At 41.7% G+C, this 22,176-nt stretch overlaps 1 protein-coding gene across 1 annotated transcript in view; it reads right to left on the minus strand.

Annotated features, from left to right (window-relative positions):
• Window positions 1-5,174: 5,174 nt before the first annotated feature.
• The window catches only part of TOPBP1 (DNA topoisomerase II binding protein 1), a 1,495,804-nt gene continuing 1,478,802 nt past the window's right edge, over window positions 5,175-22,176 (minus strand). Inside the window, exon 23 of the mRNA XM_044066718.1 lies at window positions 5,175-5,469. Coding sequence (XP_043922653.1) covers window positions 5,326-5,469 — 144 coding nt within the window. The 3' untranslated portion in view covers window positions 5,175-5,325. The remainder of the gene's footprint in view (window positions 5,470-22,176) is intronic.

Consider the following 22,176-nt stretch of genomic DNA (forward strand, 5'->3'; position numbering starts at 1 on the left):
GACAGCCAAGTTGCTGCCTCTTGAACACTTCTACAGTCCATCCCTTTCCAGAATACCACCGAACAGGACAATGCCCAGGCAGACTGTACCTTAAATTTGCCTGGAACAGAGACACCATGGTGGGAACCAAAAAACAATAGCAGAGGGCAACCATCTGAATCTATTCTGCTCAGACATAGGTTGGCCTTTTTTAGTCCCAGCATAAGAAACAGAGTTATTTAACCTTCCTAAAGTACCTGTCTGTCAAGTAATACTAAAGTTGCCTGTGCACATCCAATGTATATAGAATTTGTTCTCCCTTGTTTTTTGGCTCTGGGAAGAAAACTGGGAGATTGATGACCTTATTCAAGGTAAAATTAGAAACTTTAGGTACGAATGAAGGATTTGTGCATAACACGACTATATCCCTGTGAGAAACCAGATAGTTCACCCACCATGAAAGCTTGCAGATGTCAGAGCAATAAGTAAAACATTATTCAAAAAAATGAACCCCAGGTCCACCTGAAAGGCAGGTTCAAAAGGAGCAAAGATCAGCTTTTCAAGAACAAAACGGAAATCCTAAGGAGGAGGAATGTGGATGCGACGGGGTCAACATGTGCAACATTCCTTTCAGAAACTGTCTGAACACAAACATAGAAGAAAAAGGGAGATTCATAGGCAGACAAGCTGAGATGGATGCAAGATGCACCTTGATGGAAGCATACGACAAGCCATCTTTAAGTAGCATACACAAATACTTGAGAAGCAGACATGCTACATTCCTTTCATGATCCCTGTGATTGGCAAGACACCAACAAGATAATCTCCATTTACCAAAGGAGGTTTTCTTGCCTCCTTTAGTAGTGGTTGCAGATCCTCATGAAAGAGGTGTCTAAAAGGCATTAAAATTGAATCATTCAGCCCAACAGTTACATCCGATTAACATCAGAGTATATCACACTACCCCTGTGCTGTGTGAGTGGATCCAGTCTGAGGAAACTTGTGGTAATTGCCCTTGGTAAAATTCCATACAAGGGAAACCAATTTTGGTGGGACAGAAGGGAGTTACCAAAATGATTCTTGGTAATTCTTTTTGAATCTTTAGAAGTACCTTGGAAATCATTGGAAAGGGTGGAAAAACATACAGGAAAATTCCTGGCCAAGGGAAAGATACATCTGTTCTCCATGCTTGGCAGCAAGAATGCCTTGAACAGTATTTGCTTGGTTGTCTGTTTTGCAAAGAGGTGAACAGATCTACTTGAGGTGTTCCCTACATCTGGCTCAAGTCCTGGAACATGCCTATAGTGAGTCTCCACTTGTGAGGGTCTGTCCAAGATCTGCTGAGTCTGTGTGCCACAATGTTTTGTTCTTTGTAGGAGGCCTGAAGAGTCAGAGATTGCTGAAGTGCCAACTCCCAAGCCATCACTGCCAACTGGGTAAGAGTATGACCTTGTACCTCCTTGTTTCTTGAGATATTACATCACTGTGATGTTGTCTGTAACCACCAGTAAAAGGCTTGGAGCTCATAGATGGTGCAGAGTTCCCAAATCATGAATCACTGCTAGCATTTCCTTGATGTTTATGTGCTTTGGCCTGTCAGAAGAGCTCCACAGATCTTGACTTTTACTCTCATAGAAACTGCATCCAAAACAATCTGAGGGGTCTATCTGAACAAACTGAACAGGGGTTGAAAGAGAAAGGGAGTCCTGGACTGATAGACATTTGATCCCTCCACCACTGCAATTCTTGCCTCACAAACCCCAGCATGGGAATTTGAAAGTCCAACAGGTGTGAATACTTGATCCAGGATTTTTTATTTATTTTTTTTAAGGTGCCACTGGATTTTCTCATGTGTAATATGGTGAGTAGTTGATCCCTCCACCACTGCAATTCTTGCCTCACAAACCCCAGCATGGGAATTTGAAAGTCCAACAGGTGTGAATACTTGATCCAGGATTTTTTATTTATTTTTTTTAAGGTACCACTGGATTTTCTCATGTGTAATATGGTGAGTGGTTGTATAAGGATCACGGATGGCATGAGGCCTAGAATCCTGAGAAATTCTCTTGCAGAAGTCTGAAGCTGATGAAAGAAAAAACTCAAAGATCTGCTGGTAAGCTATTACCTTTTCTTTCTGAAGGAAGGCCTTTTTCCTGAGTGTATCTAGCAGGCTCTCCAAAAAGCCAATTTTGTTACGAGGGTGCAAGTTCAAATGAAATCCCAGATGTGACAGGAGGCTGGACACCTTTGTTAGGGACTCCAAATATCTGGGAGAAGACTCTGCACAAAAAAGCAAGTCATCTAAATAAGGAAAAAGTGGATGCCCTGTAATCTGCAGTGAGCTACCACTGGGGTTAGACACTTTGTGAATATTCGAAGTGCAGTGGACAGCCTGAAGGGTAATGCAGAGAATGGATAATAGAAATCCAGATACAGCAAACCACAGACATTTCCTGAAATGGTGAGCAATGGGTATCTGATGGCAACCATCTTTGAGATCTACTCTTACCATAAAACAATGTTCTGGAAGCAGTACAAGCACTGATTATAGGGTCAACATCTTGAATTTTGGAACTTTCACATAAAGGTTGAGAAAAGACAGATCTAAAAAGGTCTCCACATGTGCTCCTCCTTTGGTACCAAAAATATCTTAGAATAAAAACCTTTGCCCATTTGATGTGCAGGTACTGGCTCATGACCCCCTTCCAACATATGTTGTCTGTCAGGTTTGGTGGATGTGGTACAATTCCCCTGAAAGGAGGAGGACACTCCACCCACTGCCAAGTCAGTCTTTCCTGAAACACCTTCAACAACCATCTATTCTGAAATCTTCTGACCCGATGCTAAGAGGTTGAAGGTCAGCTGGCATGACAGAGGTAGGGAAACTTGGGCAGAAGGTGTGGTTAAGGGGATCAGGTTCCTGGCATAGTCATTCATTAGTTGAAGGTGAACTCTTTTTAGGAAAATTAATTGTTTTATTTGGTTTGAAAGAGTTTTCTCCTCCTGCCACTTTCCTTTGGGGGCCCGACTGTTGTAAGGCTGAGATTTCTGTTTGTTTTGCCCTATAAAGAATTAAAAAGTGACCTTGTTAGGTATAACAACGGTACCTGAAAATTTTTACAAGCTCCATGAATCAATTTACCTCTATTGTCCCACTGTTTAAGGATGTGTAGCCTCAGGTCGAAATATCAGATCTAGGCTAAGGGGAGCATTCAAATAATCAGAAAAATTCTGATTATGTAAACAAATAAATCATCTCAGCACCACAGAAGCAGAAGCTCTAGACACAGTATCAGCACAATAACATACACTTCTCAGAATTGAACATGAGTCAAATTAGAAACAGTCTGATTCAAATTTGACCTGCCTTCTGGAGACGAGCAGCAAATTCTTCCAAGCTACATGTACATTTTAGCACAGACTTTCACATATAGCCCTGATAATTCAATATCCTAAAGGCTAATGTAGCAGAGGCTAACAATCTCTTATCTGGTTTGTCTAACCACTTGCTCTCCTTATCAAAGGGCATGGGTAAGAGATTTCTTGTTAGCTGATACTGCTGAAGTTATTGCAGTAGGGTCTGACAGTTGAGAACAAAGAAATTTATAATTTAAAGAGACACTATAGTTCTTATCAGATTTCTTTTGAACTACAGCTGCAGGCAGCATTAAAAGTGTATTTCTAGAGATGGCAAAATGGGAGGAATAAGTGCAGAATTAGAAACATCATTCTATAACAGACCATAAAATATGCCCACTTCTGGTGGAGTTCCTATTTGCTCTCAAGCAAAAACATCCCTGAGTCTAGCAACAGTCTCAACAAAGAAAAAAAAAAACTTGTTGAGGGTTAACTTTAGGTTCAATATCCGAGTGTCACAGTTCTGGGCAATGGATTACTGAGGAAAATCACCTTAATCTCTGTCAGAATCCTTATCATTTGCAAACACATATGCTTCGCTGATCACACCTGCATTAGAAGTGTGAAAAGACAATCAGCCCCTAGAAATGATAGACTGCAAAACACTTTTACTGAGAGATATAACATCTGACCTACACAGAGAAACAACCTGGTCAACTGTCTTGCAATTTTTGCCTTTTTCTAGGAATATTCCTACTGGGAGAGTGGTCAGGGGACAGTCTACTATCCCAGGCATGAGTTCTCTTTCTCCAGACAACTCCTGTACCTATAGTGTTTTGTTCTCCTATACCTGTAACAGGCAATGGAACAGTTCTGGACGATGTGTCTAATCACTGGTCCATACTGGCTCATTATAGCCACACTAGAAACAGGTGAGGTATTAGCTAAGGAGTCTGTTAAACTGTCTTTGGCCACGCCAGTCAGTAACCATAGGGTGACGCAATAATTTTATTTTTTTTTTCTGTAGGCAGAGGGGAAATCAGATTGCTATTAGATTAAGTAGGCAAGCAGAACAGCACATTTCCCTTCTCCAAAGACCAAAATCAAAGGCCCCAGACTAGTAAACACAAGCAGGACATTGAAATCTGTCATCAGACCTTAAATATTTAGTCAGAAATGTTGCAGAACATTTTTTACCTCAGAAATAAGAAAACATTCTAAGTAAACAGGTGGGAAACACATTCCAACCTTTAAAGCACAATTCAAGTACTTATTTTTCCATATAAAATTGTAAAATAAGCCAAGTAATAGTACATAAGTATGTTAAGAAAATTCAGACAAATCTGGCATTCTTAAGGGTGGAATGCCACAAATATTTTCCCCCTTTCTTAATATGTTAAGGCATATCAGAAAAAATACCACAAATATTCAATAACGATATTTATGGGAGAAAAGGGTCCCTAGATACGATCTTATTGGTTAAGCAAATGTTTTGACCAACTGGAACCAGAGGCATGCTTCTCCTCAAGCCATCAGTAAAATTATTAATATTTACCTCAGGCTGGCTGTTGATATACTTATCTCCAAAAAGGGTACAACTTATTAGCAACCAGAGGGAGGGGATTCAGAACACTGGCAAGCTAACCAGGTGTTGTGTGCTTGGCCTGACACTACCAATAAGTACTGCTCAGCAGTGAGAATGAAGACCATCTACATACAATCCAAGGACCAGTGGTTGTACTGCTTCCAGAACATTGTTTTATGGAAACATAACAGGCAGAAGAAAAATGCTGTGGATTAATAGTAAGAAGTACAGAAGGAAATGATACATACAAGAACCAACTCTATTTAATTTAATAAATTTATTTTGAAATCAAAATACATCTATATTTTTCATGTACACAAAACAGATGTTATATAAAATACTGTATAATTCAGAAAATACTAATAAGTTAATAATGGATTTGTTAAAATACAGTCTGATAACTTTTATTTTAATCTGTGTCGTTTAGATTCAGTTGTAATTCCGTCAGATGACCTCTTCCGAGTAGTTCCTGCGCCAGATTCTGTAGTATTCTGCAAACAAGCCAAAGCCTCTGGTATGTAGTACAATTCCATTGATGGAGGTGGATCCTTAAAAAAAATGAAATGTTCAACACCACTTTTCCATAGAACATTAAAATACAATATGTACAAAAGTGTATGTTGTCTCCCTTCTCTTAAATTTCTAACTAGCTGGAATATATACAAAAGGACTCAATGCACCACCTGAAGACAAAACAGCCAAAATACAGACTAAAATACAATAATTTTATTCACCATGAATGTAAGTTAAAACTATGTCATCATCATTATATATTATACTTTGGCTCTTACCCCTGCTTCACACTGAATGGGTGAAGGTTTCATAGTATAATTCAACTGCAATCAGCGCTCATTGTCCTTAAGCAATGCCGAATCCATACGTCCCAATTTAAATTTATATTACCCTCATACAATCATTCCAACTTTTTCTTATGAAAATTGACACCGAACAAGAATTTCTGTCATAATTAGGTATGCCATTCCACATATTAAGATTCATTTGAGTTACTACACCCATCTCTTACCTCTATTTGATTTCAGTTTGTTATATATTTAGGACCATGGTCCTACATAATAGGATACACTTTAGCCTTTATTAAACTGAATGCTCGCCTAAGATCAGGATTGTTGCATGCACTGTAGGTTAAAAAAAAAGAAGTTATGTACTTACCATAATGTTCCATGTTCCATGTGTGTTGTCCATCTTCACCTTTATTCTCACTTGTGGGTTGGCATTTTTCAAAAGCTCAAGGCCTTCAGCAAAGCTCGTGGGCATTATCCATAATTTAGTTCCCTAAACCCTCAGATCTTGTTTGCCCATAAGAAAAAAACCCTGGTGAAATTAAGGTTATAGGAAAAAACATTTATAGTGCAACAAGAGAGGTTTCTGAGGCTATAGAGTCCAAAGAATACCCAATTACTATTATCCGGTTTCCCAGGAGCATAGGCAAAAGGTGGGTGGGTTGTGAGAATAAAGGAGAAGATGGACAGCACATACGCAATGTTATGGTAAGTACACAACCTCTTTATGTGATAAGGTCAATCTCGCCTTTATTCTCACTTGTGGGACCGTGTCCCAAGCTTCTTGATACTTGGGTGGCTCATGGAAGAATATTCCTCAGGACCACAGAACCAAAGGATGCTCTACTCCTGGAGGCCAATCTACTTTGTAATAAGTAATAAAGGTATGAGGGTTTGCCCGTGGGGCTGCAGCACAGATACTATCCAAAGACAGGCTTGCTTGGAAAGCTGAAAAAGTAGCCATCACCCTGGTGGAATGAGCTTTGACAGGTGCTGGGAGAGTCTTGTTCTTAGAATTGTAAATAAAGGAAATGCATTCAGACAGCCATTTGGTTAAGGTAACCTTAGATACTGGTAAGCCTTTCTTAGTGTTACAATAGGAAACAAACAGCTGATCTGATTTTCTGAATTCTGTAGTTCTACATAGGTAAAAACATAACTACTTATGAATGTCCAATAGATGCAACAAATAGTCCCCTTTATTCTGAAAATTTGGGAAGAATACCAGTAATTCAACAGATTAATTGAGGTTATTTTCAGATACAAGCTTGGGCAAAAAGGAGGGGTTGGTATGAAAAAGAAACTCTCTCCTTATGAAAAGTCAAGTAATGTGGTTTGACAGATAAGGCTTGTAATTCTGAAACTCTCCTTGCTGAGGTGACGGTTACTAGAAACAGCATCTTCCAAGAAAGATACTTGAAGTCACAGTTAGCAGAAGGGTCAAAGGGAGGACAGATAATACGTGATAACACAACATTTAGATCACAAGGTGGTGATTGGACTTTGTATGGAGGGCCTTAGAAATGTAGCTCCTTTCAAGAAGGCTTTACAAAGATTGTTTGACATGATTCCATAGCCATTTTCTCCTATATGAATGCATGAAATTGCTGCCAATTGAAGTCTGACAGTAGCTGCAGCAGCACCTTCACTGAAACGATTAGCCAAGAAATCCAATATAAAATGTAGGGGGCAGTAAAGGGATCAATCTGATTAGAATTGGCACATAAAACAAACTTATTCCATTTGCCTTGTACAGCTTGTGTGTGGATGACTTATGTTAAGAAATTAAAATGCTTCTTACAGCAGAGGAAAGGGAAGGAAACCTGGCTATCAGGGGAACTGGAGCAGCCAAGCTGTCAGTTTGAGGTTTAGATTTGGACGAACCGTTCCTGATAAGCGAGTCAGAAGGTCTGGAATGGGGTCCAGAATCCATGGTTCATCCTGAATATGAGGCAGAAGGAAGGGGAACCAGATTTGTTGGGGCCAATAGGGGCAATTAGGATCACGGTCTTCAACAAGCTTGCTTTCTGTAGTAGTTCTGGAATTAGAAGAGCTTTTTTAAAGACAAAGGAGTCCCAGAGGCCAATCGTGAACAAGTGTATCCCTTGGGGACTCCCCCAGAGGGGGGAATTAGGGTAAAGGAGTCGCTGCATTTGGCACTGGTGGGTGAAGCAAAAAGGTCAGAGCAAGGCTGGCCTCATTTTCAGAAAATCTCTTCCACAATTTTTTAATTGGGGGACCATTTGTGTGGCAATAGTATAGTTCAGCTCAATTTTTCTGCTATTACGGTGGATCTTCTTAGGATGTGCATTGCTATCAGAAAGTGATTGGAAGATGTAGCCCATTGCCAGATTCTTAGGCCTTCCTGACAAAGGGGGGTAAGATTTGGTTTCCCTCTTGCTTATGTACCAGACTACAGACATGTTTGTCTGACCGAACTGCTATCATTCCCAGAGGAAGAGAGAGTCTGAAAGTTTAAATACTTGCAATGCTAAAAGCACAGCTTGCATCTCCAAAACGCCAATGTGCAAATGAGCCTTGTGTTAATGCCAGATGCCTTGAACTGTCTTCCCCAGATAATGCCCCCCACCCTCCAATCTGGTAAGTTTCAATGGTCACTGTAGCATGGGGTTGAGAAGGAATGAAGTGACGGCCCTGAGACACCTGAGGAGAGTGACTCCACCACTGAAGATCCTTTTTGCATGAATCTGTTATCATGATTGTGTGTCATTAGTAGTTCTAGAATTGACCACTGAGTCGAAAGTAACTACTGCAGTATTCTCATGTGGAGACGAACTAAGGGAATAAGGACAACTGAGACAGCCATTTTGCCTAGTACTTGAAGAACAAGTTTGGCCATAGCTCGTTTCTTTCTGATCAACATATTCACATAATACCGAAGATTATCTAGTCTGTCTCGTGAAGTTTTGCTATCATCCTTCTTGTGTCTATTTCTGCTCCTATGAAGATCAAGTTCTGACATGGCTCTAGAGCAGATTTTTCATAGTTTATCGTAATCCCCAGAGAATAACAGAGTTGTAAGCATGGAGTCTTTGGCATGTAGCAGAAGAAGCCTGGTTGGGGCGGTTATAAGCCAGTCATCCAGATATGGAAACACCCAGATTCCTTGATGTCTCAGGTGAGCCACAACTACTGCCATGCATTTGGTGAACACTCTGGGCGCTGTAGTGAGACCAAAGGGCAGAGCTCGAAATTGGAAGCGACTGTCTCCTAGTCAGAAATGCAAGTGCCTTCTGGATTGCCTTTCCATCCGTACACAGTAGTACGCATCCTGAAGGTCTACAGAGCACATCCAATTGTATTTTTACAAAAAAGGAAGTATTGACTGCAGTGTCACCATCCATGCTCTTTATGACCGATTTGTTTAGACTGCTGAGATCCAGAATGGGCCTCCAGTCTCCTGTTTTCTTTGGAACTAAAAAAAAATCTTGAATAAATTCCAAATCATCTCTGGTCTGCGGGTCTTCTTGGATGACTCTTTCTTAGCAGCTTTTGAATTTCTAAGGTTGCTTGTTGCTTCTGACTGGATGGAACGCCTGGAACTGTTTTGTTTTTGGGAATGGGGAAGGAAAAGGAAATGATGTAACCCCCTGGATATTATGCTCTGCACCAATCTGTCATTTGTTATACTTCGCCAGGTATGAAGGTGCAGAGACAATCATCCCAGACTGCCTCCAGAGGCGGACAACAGGGCACCCCTCAAGAGCACTAAAAGGGCTTACCAAAGTAAGATTCTCTGGAGCCCTGATTCTCCGGGCCTGCCCTGCCACGAGGGCGGCGTCTTCCATTACTGTATCCCCCCCTATGCCTCTTAGGGGAACTTTAACCCTGTGCATCTTTGAAATATCTTTGTCATTTTTTGAACATCTTTCCACTACCTTTTTGATCTTTGGGAAAGGGTCTAGTGGGTGTGGAAAAATGTACTCCAATGGCAGATAAGGTTTTGCCTTCCTGTTCACACTTGGTGAAGGTCTCTAAACCTGGGCCCAAACAGAGGAACCATCAAAAGGGGTATTAATGAAGGAAGACTTGAAGGGCTCTGCGAAATCGCAAAGGCGCATCCAGGCCTGCCTCCTAAGTGAGATGCTGGAACCTGCCGCCCAACTCATTCCTTCTGCTATGTATGAGATGAGTCTCATGGAAGAGTTTACAACAGAATTTAGGGTGGCAAGCTGAGAGGTTACCTTGTCTGCAACTACATCAGCTACAGCTCCTTGGAGGGAGTCTGACAACTCCTTTATCCGTCTGTAATCTAGTAAAATGTGTTAAGTAATTCAGCAACCATAATGTGAAGGTTGCTGTTGAAAAGATGCGCTTCTCATATCTATCCATGGTCCTAGAATCTTTATTAGGAGGATGGACAGTTGAACTAGTCTCAGAAAGTTCCTTTTTAGTGGCTGCCACCACAACCATGGCATCAACTGCTACACCTTTTGTGAGGAAAGGCTTGTCTGAAGGTGCAGTACTATATTTATTTGGCCTCCTAGGAGAAGGTTCTATGGAGTCTGGAGTCTGCAAGCCTTCAGAGAGATTAAGTCAATAAGCTTATCGAAAGGAGGGGTCACCCAAGAAGTGGAAGGGTGAGACCTGAAAGCCTTCAGGTACATCGACTCCTCAGCTGAGGGGGTTGTGGACTACCAGCCACCTCTCTGTTTTAACATTTCCAGGATGTCTCCAAAGGAGACATCTTCAGGAGGTAAACATTCTGCATCATCGAGGTCAGTATCACATGTATGAGCCCTTTAGTAAAAGCCATGGTAAATGGAGCATGATTCCTGTAGACGCAAAGGCCCCAAGCAATACACACACACAGTGTGTGCATCACTTAGAGGCATCTTTTTACCACATTTTTAAACCCAAAGGGTTTCCCATCCTGTTTCTGAGACATATTACTGAAATCAAATTTAAGCAACTCAAATTTACGCTATAGAAAATAAAGAGAGAAAACAATGCGCGCGCACACACACACACAAACGCCCCTTTAACTAAAACCAACATTAACTAGATTGAGGAAATATAGAAAGTTTTTTTTTTTTTTAATTGTAGAGTTATAAAGTTAAAGAACTTCCTCTAACTTAAACGGACATTGGAAACGGAAAGCATAGAAGAGGAAACAACACTCGCACAAGCAAACAAACGTTTCTCTAACTTAAACAGATATTGGAAAGGGAAAGCAAAGAGGAGGGAACAACACTCGCACAGCCAAAAAAAACACTCTCTGACTTAAACGGACGTAAAGAAGGGTAAAGAATTTACTAAGTAACAGAAGACAAACATTAGGAAAATCAAAGAACATCTAAATAAACTTTCACTTAGCCGAGAGCTTCCTGGAAGGACCACATCTTTCACTGAATGGCAAATGAGATCTGGGGCTTAAGGAAAAATGTCCATGAACTTTGCTCAAGGCCTTGAGCTTTTAAAAAAGGCCAAGACGGATCCAATGGATCGGATCTGACCCACAAGTGAGAATAAAGGCGAGATTGACAACATCACATCATAACTTTTCCCTGATTACTCTAAATGAAATGCTGAACAGATCTAAATAGTTCAATCTCTCAGAAATAAGTCCATTCATTTACTTGTTTACTCTTTTTGTAAACCTTCTTTGAGCGATTTCTAAATGTCATATGTCAGTAACAGATTACAGAACAACAAGCTATACTCTGTCATGGGTTTGATCATAGTTATAAAAACATTCTTTAATATCACATGATTTCTGGTTTCCAATATATTCAACAGTAGGCCAGACTATCTTAAAGCCTTAGTCACATGCATGTAGTACTTAATATTCACATCCATCTTCCATCCACAACCTTTTTTCCCCATTTTTGGACATGGGGTTGAGATGCCACATCAACAGTGACAATCATATAGAGACAATATTCACATCAATAAAGGTATCCAGATCCTTGACTTAATCAGTTATTTCCAAAACCTTATCCCCATCTTGATATTACCCTTTATAATTACCAACATTTAGGACCTTGCATCTTTTACAATTAACTCATTACACCCTAGTGACACCTCCAGGTGCATCTGCAGTTAACTCCTACTGAAGCCTCTAGGCGTCAAATATTGCTTGTTCATATTTGCATCAATAATTCCAAAACCAGGTTATGTACAAGGTTTTAAAAGATTTCCCCTTAAAGCTTACACAATGGCAAACTCAACTGCATTAATATTTGACCTCTGTCTAGTGCAGGTAAAGAGATATTAACTGTTGTTTTTATGATATTAATTTATATGGCTATAATTTTTATATTTTTCTAAATATTTCAACAACCAAGTAACAGACAGAACTCCCTAGACTCATGTGAAAGCTTTCAGGTAGATGAATAAAATGCAGCAGACAGTGTGTGTGTAACTTCAGTGGTTGCTAAGATACTGTAATTTTTTTAAAAATATTACAAACATAATAATTACTGTTTACACTGTGACTTATAAAATTCAAGTTTAAGACCTACAACTTAAGGAATACTACCACTATAAAAACAGTTTGTGTTGAAGGGTTTGCCATTTATATTTTTTTCATAAACCTTATGGTTCCGGAGATACGAACATTTGTTAGAAATGTGAAGACATAATTTTACTCTGTCAAGAGGCTTAGACTGCCTGACCTCCATTGGAGTGAATGAGTTGAACTGTAGCCCAGCATTCATAGTCCAATTTTCAATTTCAGTTAAATAATTATTTATACACTCCACATCCTCCTGACCACATATTTCAGCCCCTAACTACAAACATCTGCATGTTTAGTAAGCCACAATTTAGACAGAGTATGTCAGCCCAGTGTAGGACCTCAGACTGAACATTTGCAGAAGTAATAAAACTGTGATTATCCTTAATCCAATGTCCTAAGGTGCTGTGACAAATGACCCAAAGAGAGTGGTATCTGACTTCCTTCCAGTACTTTTCAAGATAACATTTTCCAGGGAAACAGGAAAGAACGAGCATGCTCACCCAAGAAGTGGACCAACCAGTCTGAACTTCAAAGAAATGAATCTCAGTGACACCAGCATGCACAACATGAAACAAAACTGCAAAACTAGACATTCTGTAAGAATCATCTCAAAGCAGCACTGTTGTGGAGAATACTTCATAAAACGCATACAAGGCAGTACTTTATATATTTTATATCCTTGATAGTGTCTTTCAAAACCAGTCTATTGGGTTCCTGCCACTTTTTACTATGTACCCAGTCTATTGGGTTCCTGCCACTTTTTACTATGTACCCAGCTGAAAAGTCTAAGTACCTACGATTATTCAGGACCATGGCAACATTCCCTTCACTTCATTTAACAAAAAATGATCATTGCCAAATTACAGTATCAAATTCAATCTCCCTCATGAACCAGGATAGTACTGTTGTGTAAGAACTTACCATAACCTTAGATGTCCTTCTCTTCTATATGCTGCTGTATTCATGACATCAGGGAGTTTGCCTTTGGTGAACTCTCGTGCATCCGGCTGTTATACAAAAGTTAAATGCTACCATTAGGGTGCGCATGATGTCCTGCACCTCTCTCGGACGTCGGGTATAAAGCAGACATCAGCACACACCTCTTTAGAATGGAAGGCCACCGGATACTGTGACAACGGAGTGGTTACTGCAGGAATCAGGCAAGTGCGAGGGGGAAAGCTGGGTGGAAAACTATACAACAGCATGTAGAAGAAAAGGACTCTAAGGTTATGGTAAGTTCTTACACAACAATACTATGTCCTTCCATTCATATGCTGCTGTATTCATAATAGCAGGGAGAGTGCAAAAACTCCTGTCCTAATGAAGGGGAGGCGGACCATAAGCACTTTCCACAAACCCATGGAGGATGGCTCTGACAAATCCTGCCCTGGCTCTAGAGACCACATCCAGTTTGTAGTGTCTGCTGAATGTGTGAACTGAGGACCAAGTAGCTGCCACTGGGATAGCAGCTGTGGCCAATCCTTTAAGGAAAGCTCCTGAGGAGGCCACTGTCCTGGTAGATTGCGCGCTAACTGGGGCTGGGAGTGACTTACCATGGTCAGTGTAGCAAAAGGAAATGGTTTTCGACATCCAAGAAGATATAGTTTGCTTGGAAACAGGTTGACCCAGGGCTCTAGGGTGATAGGAGATGAAGAGCCTGTCAGATTTTTTGAAGGATTTGGTTTTGGCCAAATAAAACCTTAGCTGTGTATGTCTAGGGAGTGAAGTATCCTCTCTGCTCTATTCTGCAGACAGGGGAAAAAGGGTGGCAGACTGATAGTCTAATTTAACGACATACTGTTGACCACTTTAGGCATGAACATGGGGTTAGTACGTAAACATACCCTGTCCTTGTGGAAAACAGTGAAGGGGGGGGGGTGCCATAAGGGCCTGGAGTTCGGAAACCCTTCTGCCAGAGGCTATGGCCACCAAGAGTATGGTCTTCCAAGTGCAGTGCTGGTGGGAGCAGTCTTCAGCTGGTTCAAACGGTGGTAGAGTTAACTTTTTTAAGACAAAGTTACGGTCCCAAGGAGGCAGAAAGGGCTTCCTTTCTTGGCCTGAGGTGTAGTGCCCCTCTCAGAAAGATTTTGACCTCTAATCTAGATACTAAAGGTGGTACCAGGTGCAGGCAAGCTGAGATGGCAGATAGGTGGATTTTAATGGAAGACTATGATAGTCCAGACTTCATGAGAGCACACAGGTAAGGACAAGACCACCGGGGCTTTACTGTCAGTGGTTGTAGGCTGTTTTTCTGACACCATAAGCAAAATCTTTTCCACTCTGACAGGTAGCATTTTCTGGTAGTTGGTTTTCTGACCTCCTGCAGAACCTGGATCACGTCCTCTGTATACAGGTGTCTGAAGGGAATCAATGCCCTATCACCCACAATGCGAGATTCAGTGTGGACAGTTGAGGGTGCAAGAGTGTTCCTTTATCTTGTGTGAGCAGGTCCATTCTGTGGGGTAACTTGTGGTAATTGCCCTTGGCTAGGTGAAACAGTAGGGGACTCAATGCTGCCTTGGCCAGTAGGGAGTCACCAACAAGATTTGAGGTTGTTCCTTCTAAATTTTCAGAAGAACTCTTTGAATGAGAGTGAAGGGGAGGAATGCATATGCATACATCCCCTTCCATGAGATTGACAGAGTGTTCCCCCTTCCAAGACTCTGGGTGAGGTGTTCTGGAGCAGAAGGTCGGGAGCAGTCTGTTCATGAGGGAGGTGAAGAGATCCACATTCGGAATGCCCCATCGTTGGACCTGGTCCAGAAACACTTCCTTGTTCAGCATCCATTCATGAGACAGGGTCATGGTCCTGCTTAAGGAGTCTGCCATCACATTGTCTGCAGAGGGGATATATACTGCTTGGAGAAGGATTTATGTCTCCAGTGCTATTTCCCAAGCCTGCAGAGCTAGTCTGCACAGGAAGTGGGATCTTGCCCCCCCCCCCCATTTGTTGATGTACCACAGCACAGTGGTATTGTCTGTGTACCACCTCAGGGTGCCTGGGAGAAGATGACCCTTGAAAATATCCAAAGCTAGTATCAAGGCTCTCATTTCCTTGATACTGATGTGATCTTTTTGTTGAGCGCGGTTCCATATGTTCCTCACTCTCCAGTTTCTTAGGGTTGCTCCTCAGCCTGTGTCTGAAGCATCTGTGAAGAGGTCTTGGTTTTGGGATGTGGGCGGAAGGGGCAGGCCCGGGTATGACTGAATCTGGGAGATCCATGACTTCAATTCCTTGGACAAGCAAGTAAGCATGGGGAATCATGAACTCTAGAGGATGTAGGTGCTGTTTCCAGATGCTTCTCAAATACCACTAGAACTTCCTCATGTGTAGCCTTGCCAGTGGCATGGGGATAGTAGAGGCCATGAATCATAAGATTCTGTGGAATTCCCTGGCTGAGATGGTTTTGAGAGGAAGGATCCCCTGGAAGAAAGATGTAAGGGTCACAATCTTTTCTGGTGGCAGGCAAGCCATCATTTCCCTGGACAGAGTCAGACATCCTAGAAACACTTGATCTTGAGAGGGTGTCACAGGGATGACGTTTTCTGATTTATGGTGACTCCCAGACCTGTAAGGAGGGAGATGGTGAACTGCAGGTGTTCCCAGGCCAGTGAGCTTGAGGTAGCCTGGACCAGGACTGTCACCTAGATAGGGAAAAAGCTGCATTACTTCTGTCCTGGCAAATGCCATGACTGGGGCCAGACATTTTGTAAATACTCTTGGGGTTGTAGAGAGACCAAAGGGTAAAGCACAGAACTGATAATGTATAGAATCCACTGAGAACTGGAGGTACTTTTTGAAAAGTGGATGGATAGGGATATGCAAGTAGATGTCCTTTATGCCCAAGGACACTAGGAATGCCTGAGGTAGAATGAGTGGAAGAAGGGTTGGAAGAGAAAGCATCCTGAAGGAGGGGACTCGGAGGAAGGTGTTGTGTTGAGATGGGAGAGGTCCAGGATACACCTCTAGGGACCTTCCTTCCTGGGAACCAGGAAAATTCTTGAGTAAAGCCCCTTTCTTCTTGCAGAATACGGGACATCTTGAACGGTTCCATGAGCAAGAAGTTCCTGCAGAACGGGAGGGAAAAATCTGATTTGTTCTTTGGGTGGGGGAGGGATGCCTTTGGAAGTGGGTCTGGTCTCTCAGATCATGAAGTATCCCTGCTTTATGATAGATAGGACACAGGAGTCCTGGGTAACCTGCTTCCAAGCGGGAAGGGAGACGGAGAGGCACATGGAAAGAGGGGTGTCTGCATGTATGGCCTGGTAGTCAGACTACCAGGCTTTCCCTGAAAGGACTGTTTAGAGGATGGAGTAGAGGAGACAAGACCTAGGAGAGTGCTGTTTCCTGTGGTCCTTTCTAGGCTTAGCTTGCATTCTCATAGCTGAGTAATTTCTCTGAAAGCATGGAACTGGGGAGACAAAGATATGTCTCAATTCCTGCAGTTCTTTGCCTTTGGTCTGCAGGGTCAAAGAGTTCAGCAGCTGCTGAACCCAACAAGTTTTTGTTGTCCAGGGGCACAGGAGCTTGGCTTTGATGTCATCAGGGATAGTTGCAACCTTAACCAGGAGTACCTTCTGATGACAGATCCATGTGCTTCGTCACTTGTATGCGCAGTATTCAAGAGAGAGGAAATCTTAGCTTTAGCAGCGGAGTCAGGGAGTTCTCCCCACTTGCTTGACCACATCTTCCAAAAGAGCCAAGGAATACTTGGCTATGTGCATCTGGTAACTCATTGCTCTTACTGCTAGACTGGCAGAAGCATACGCTTTCTTTCCGAGACGTTCCATCATTCTGCACTCTTTGTCAGAGTGCAGTAGACAGGTGGAGAGAAGTAACTTGAGGTTTTGTCTGTGGTCACAGAAATAACTACAGGGTCTGCTGAAGGAGCTTTGTAGAGGAAGGTAGCTACCTCGGGCACCTTGTAGAACCTATCTTGATGCTTGGTTGCTGGGGGCTGTGAGTCTGGGTTTTTTGAAGCAGCCAGGAAGGCATCCAGAAAAGCAGGGTGTTCTGGGAGCACAGCAGAACACTTGAAGACTCCAGTTGGAGAAGTTCATAGCATCTCTTTTGGGTTTCTGTAACTTGACTGCTGCCCCATTTGAAAAGGTTTAGCATTTTGGTGATGGTCTCACCAAAGGTAAGGTCCTCACCAGGGTAGTCAGTGTCGCTGGACTCCTCCTCTGGTGAAGCATATCTCAGAGGAGAAGCGATCCGAGAAGAGTTGGTGAGGGACTCATCATCAGATGAATCCTCTTCTCCTGAAGAGATGTCCAGAGCAGGTCCCTTAGGAGTAGAGGGCACAGGGGCCTGTGCAGGAGTCGGGCCCTGACAAAAGGCCAGAAAGGTATCGAGCAGGCCTTGGGTGAAGGCCTGCCAATCTGGAGGCTGTTTGACAGGTGAAGCAGGAAGAGGCTGAGAAATACGTTTAATTTTCTGTTTCCTCTTCTTATGGGTCTATGGGGGAGAGGATTCAGAAAAGCAGTGGTGGGCCAAACATATCCCTGCTCTACACTACATCAGAGACCAAGTCCTCACGTATCACGATTTGGGAGACGCCGCATAGGCCCTTGGATATAATGAGTATAGGTTCCCCCTCAGCGACCGAATCAGATGCCTGAGCTTCCCTCCGGGCTTTCTGCTGAAGGATGCTCCGAGGACTCCGGCTCAGGCTCCGGGCCTTCACTAGCCCCAAAAGTGATGGCTGGAGTTGAGGGTGCAGCAGTCTGTTCAGGCCTACTCTTTTTGGCCTTCTTGACTGAGGGCTTGTCCGAGTGTTCCGACATGAGGTCCATCCTAGATGCTAGACGTTTGAGTCTCTGATTTTCAAGGTATAGTTTTTAAGGCTGCAAGACGGCTTCTTAGGGTTTTGTGGACAAAAGCCTGACAAATACTGCAGGTGGTATGGTAGAGTTCAAGGCCTAGGTAGAATAGGCAGAGCTCATGTGAATCCTTATGTGGAATTTGCCTTCCACACCTACACTTGCCATTCCTACCCGACATGTAACCCAAAACAGTAGCAAGTAACAAAACAGAAAACCTCTAAGGGGTACTTATCTGAAGTCGGATGAAGAAAACGCTTCTACTGGCAATGCCACGATTGGAGCTGGCAGTCGCACAGGAGGCAGAGAAGTTCTAAAGAGGTGCATGCTGACGTCCACTTAATACCAGACGTCCGTTTACGACAGACGGCAGAGAGAGGCACAGGACGTCACGTGCACCCTAGCAGTAGCATTTAACTTTTGTATAACACCCACCAGAGGCAAACTCCCTGATGTCATGAATACAGCAGCATATGAATAGAAGGACATCTTTCTAAAACAAATTCAAATGTTCACAGATTGTTTACTACACCATAAACTTGTATGGGTATATAAAAACTCAGAGGTGCAGTTGCTGTCAAAAGGGGATAGACAGTGGTTACACAAGGGACACACCTAAAAAGTAATTTCCAAAAATCTAGAGGTATTGGCAAGTACTAACATATCAGTACTACCTTTCTTTGACAGAATTTCTTTAACTAGTGGGTCGCAGGCAAAAGGACTAGGAGTAAGTGAGGAAACTAAGGCAAAAAAAAGTCAGAGAAACCATGCTTCACCAAACAACCCATGCAGCCCTAAGCTGCAGCAAAACTGAATGAGTATGCACTGATGAATAAGACAGAGTAGTAATATTAGTTCACTTCATACAAATTCTTAAGACATGAACTGTAGAAAGATGCCCTGGAAAGGAATGATTTTCTACAGCAACAGGGGCAAATAGACACAATGTAACTTCATCTAAGTACTTAAGCTGAAGCACTTAACATAAATATTAGTAAAGAATGGGAATTAGCAGCAAGGACATATAAAATACAATGTAATATACATTTGTAGGATTATTCAAAGCAACTTAATTTCAGTAAAAGTTAACATAAGAATAAAATTTGCTATGATTAAAGAAAAACTAGCACACAAAAATCAATCCAATCAAAGTTGAAAAACACCTTAAAAACAGCAGGGATAAAGCCCTACTGCCTTGAATATAGCACAGGAGACCAGGGATCAATTACAGCCACAGTTGACTGACAGAAATGGCTGGGGAGATAAATGTGCTATTGGGTTGTGGGGATGGAAGAATAGGATGGATCCCAGCATGCACAATACAAGTCCCTCGAAGGTGGGACTGGCATACAGATGAATTATTTTATAGTAGCCTCACTAAGCGGGCCTATATTAGATCATCAAAGTGTTAATACTTCGAATGGTCTAATATCGAAATGAAAATGGCGAAGCTGCAGATAACCAAATTTTTTCCTAGGGAAAGAATTCAGTTGTCCGTTTCTGTGGCTTCGCTATTTTCAGCACTGTGGTGGAAAGTTACGGGTTGGGTTCAGGTAAGTGTGTGATTGTGTGGACGTTAGGGTTAGGGTGGGGTATGTGAGTTAGGGATAGGGTGCGGGTGAGGTGAGTGTGAGATACTGACAGACTTCAGGGTTAGGGTGGGGTATGTGAGTTAGGGCGTGGGTGAGGTGAGTGTGTGATAGTGATAGACTTTAGGGTTAGGGCGGGGTATGTAAGTTAGGGTTAGGGCGCGGGTGAGGTGAGTGTGCAGTAGTGATGGATGTTAGGGTTTGGGTTAAGGATAGTGGATAGATAGTACTGTATACGTACACAGTTTAGTGTAGGGTTAGATGTAGGATTTTAAGTGTATGTGTGTGGATTGCTGTTTTTTTGGTGTGCTTATGTTGTGCGTGCATGTTTCTCGGAACAGTGATTTTTTTCCCAGGGAAAAAATTCACTGTTCTGAGCTTTTGATGTTTTTAGATTTCATGGTTAGAAGTTTGATGTTGTATTCGATGATGTGCTGTTTCACTGAACTGATATAGACCCTCACTAAGCCACTGATAAGTAGTAGCCTTCAAAGTAGGCATGTGCAGGGGAATGTTCTTTTGTTGGAAAGGTACTACGGGTGGGTGCAGTACGAAGATTGCACATCCCCCTACACAGGGGTAGGGCTAGACCAATATGATACTTGTGATGCCTGCAACGGCACAAACCACTGTCATCGCTGCCTGAATGGCAGTCCCCTTTGAACACCTCTCAGTCTGATACAGTGTGAAACTCCTGGGTAAGAGAATGAAAGTGTCATGTTCAAATGGGGGCAGATTCAATGGCTGACAGGCATCGAGGCATAAAGCAGTTCAGAAAATACAATAAACCACAACCCACAGTGACCAAAGCAATGTTCCCCGGATGAAATCAATCAAGGACATGATGAAACCAAAAACAGATTCCCACAAGTTAGCAGAGAAAAACGTCACTATTATTGCATGATCTGTTGCTTGTAAAACAGACAAGGAATCGATGCATTCAAATTCATAATATTTGGGCTATTCAAGTAAGGTGGGTTAAAAAAAAAATATATATATATATATATATATATATATATACACATACACACACACATATACTTATATATATATATATATATATATATACATATATATATATATATATATATATATATATATATATATATACACACACACACATATATATATATATATATATATATATATATATATATATATATATATATATATATATATATATATATATATATATCAATCACAAGACAAACCCTAGAGCTCTGTTCTCTACCATCTTTTGCTGACAAAAAAGATACACAGCTAGCAAGTCATATGGATATGGTCTGTATATTTAATACCCTCTCAAGATAAATTACTTTGCCTATACTTTCACAACATGAACTTGGGCCTGCACGTTGTTGGTCTAGTGCAGTTGAAAGCTGCACTGTTAACTTCTGGACAGTGGCCAGACTGGTTAAGGGAGAAAAAAACTTGGGAAGGAACGAAGAATGAGTTCACAGTCAGAGCATATCACAGGCACACAAGTTAATACTCTTTACAATGAACAGCCTGGATCTTTGAAATTCTCCTGCTGGGAAAATCAACAACAGGGCTTTCCACAAAAAAAAAAAAAAAAAAAAATTGGGTGAGATACTTTACATAATCAGCACGCAGAAAGCAAAGTAACAACAAATCATAACACAATGTTTATCTACATTTTTCTTCCTTTGGTCTAGACAGATTTTCCAAGTTGTCCATTTTCCTTGTAAAAGGTAATTCTGATCTCATGCTTGTAAAGGTATGCATGCAAGTAGCAGGAAACTCATAGGTTTCCAAGTACTAGGCTAGTTGCCCTTGCGGAACATTTTAAGCCATGCCACTTTCCTTTTCGGTGCTTGAATTAACTCATCCCATTTGGTGTTAGGCTGGCATTACATATCCCATGGTCGATAAGTATACATTTCCCCTAGTGAAAATAAATGGGATTATACCACAGATAATTTGAAGGGACCCATGCATGGGATAAAACATTTAGGAGTTGCCTCTGCCCATTAGTAGTAAAATGGGCAGTCCTGGATTAAATTTTCTGTTTCTCATCCATAGATCCAAGTTGAACCTGAATATGGATAGGGATGAGCTCTGTTTTACATGTGCATGGGGAATCTGTTCCAAAACAACTGTATCCTCTCTGTAAGACATACCTGTCATTCAAACCATTCTGTTTATGTTGCAGATGAGGTTTAGATCACTAGACAGAGTATTTCTGATGTCATTTGACTTTGTGATGTGCAGCAAATCCATCAGTATCAGGTCAAAGGATGCCTTGTATACAGATCACTTTTTAGTAGTCTACAGGATAACAAGTACAGTGACAGAGCTCTGAGTTGGTCCATGAAGAACAAATTGTTTGGGCCTTGTATTCTTTTAGTAAGATAACTCTATGGGTGTTCTACTTATTGCATGTGTCTGGACAGACTCCAAAAAAAAACCCCACCAAAAACAGCAAAGGGAGGGATTCTCACAATAAATACACCAAACGTCTTTAGTGTAATAATTTTATGTTTTCCGCTTTCATCCAAACCAGGACTTCATCAGAATAATGATACAATCTACAACCAACTT

The sequence above is a fragment of the Protopterus annectens genome, chromosome 3.part1 (assembly GCF_019279795.1).
Source record: "Protopterus annectens isolate FY-2018-M chromosome 3.part1, PAN1.0, whole genome shotgun sequence".
NCBI classification, from domain to species: Eukaryota; Metazoa; Chordata; order Ceratodontiformes; family Protopteridae; genus Protopterus; species Protopterus annectens.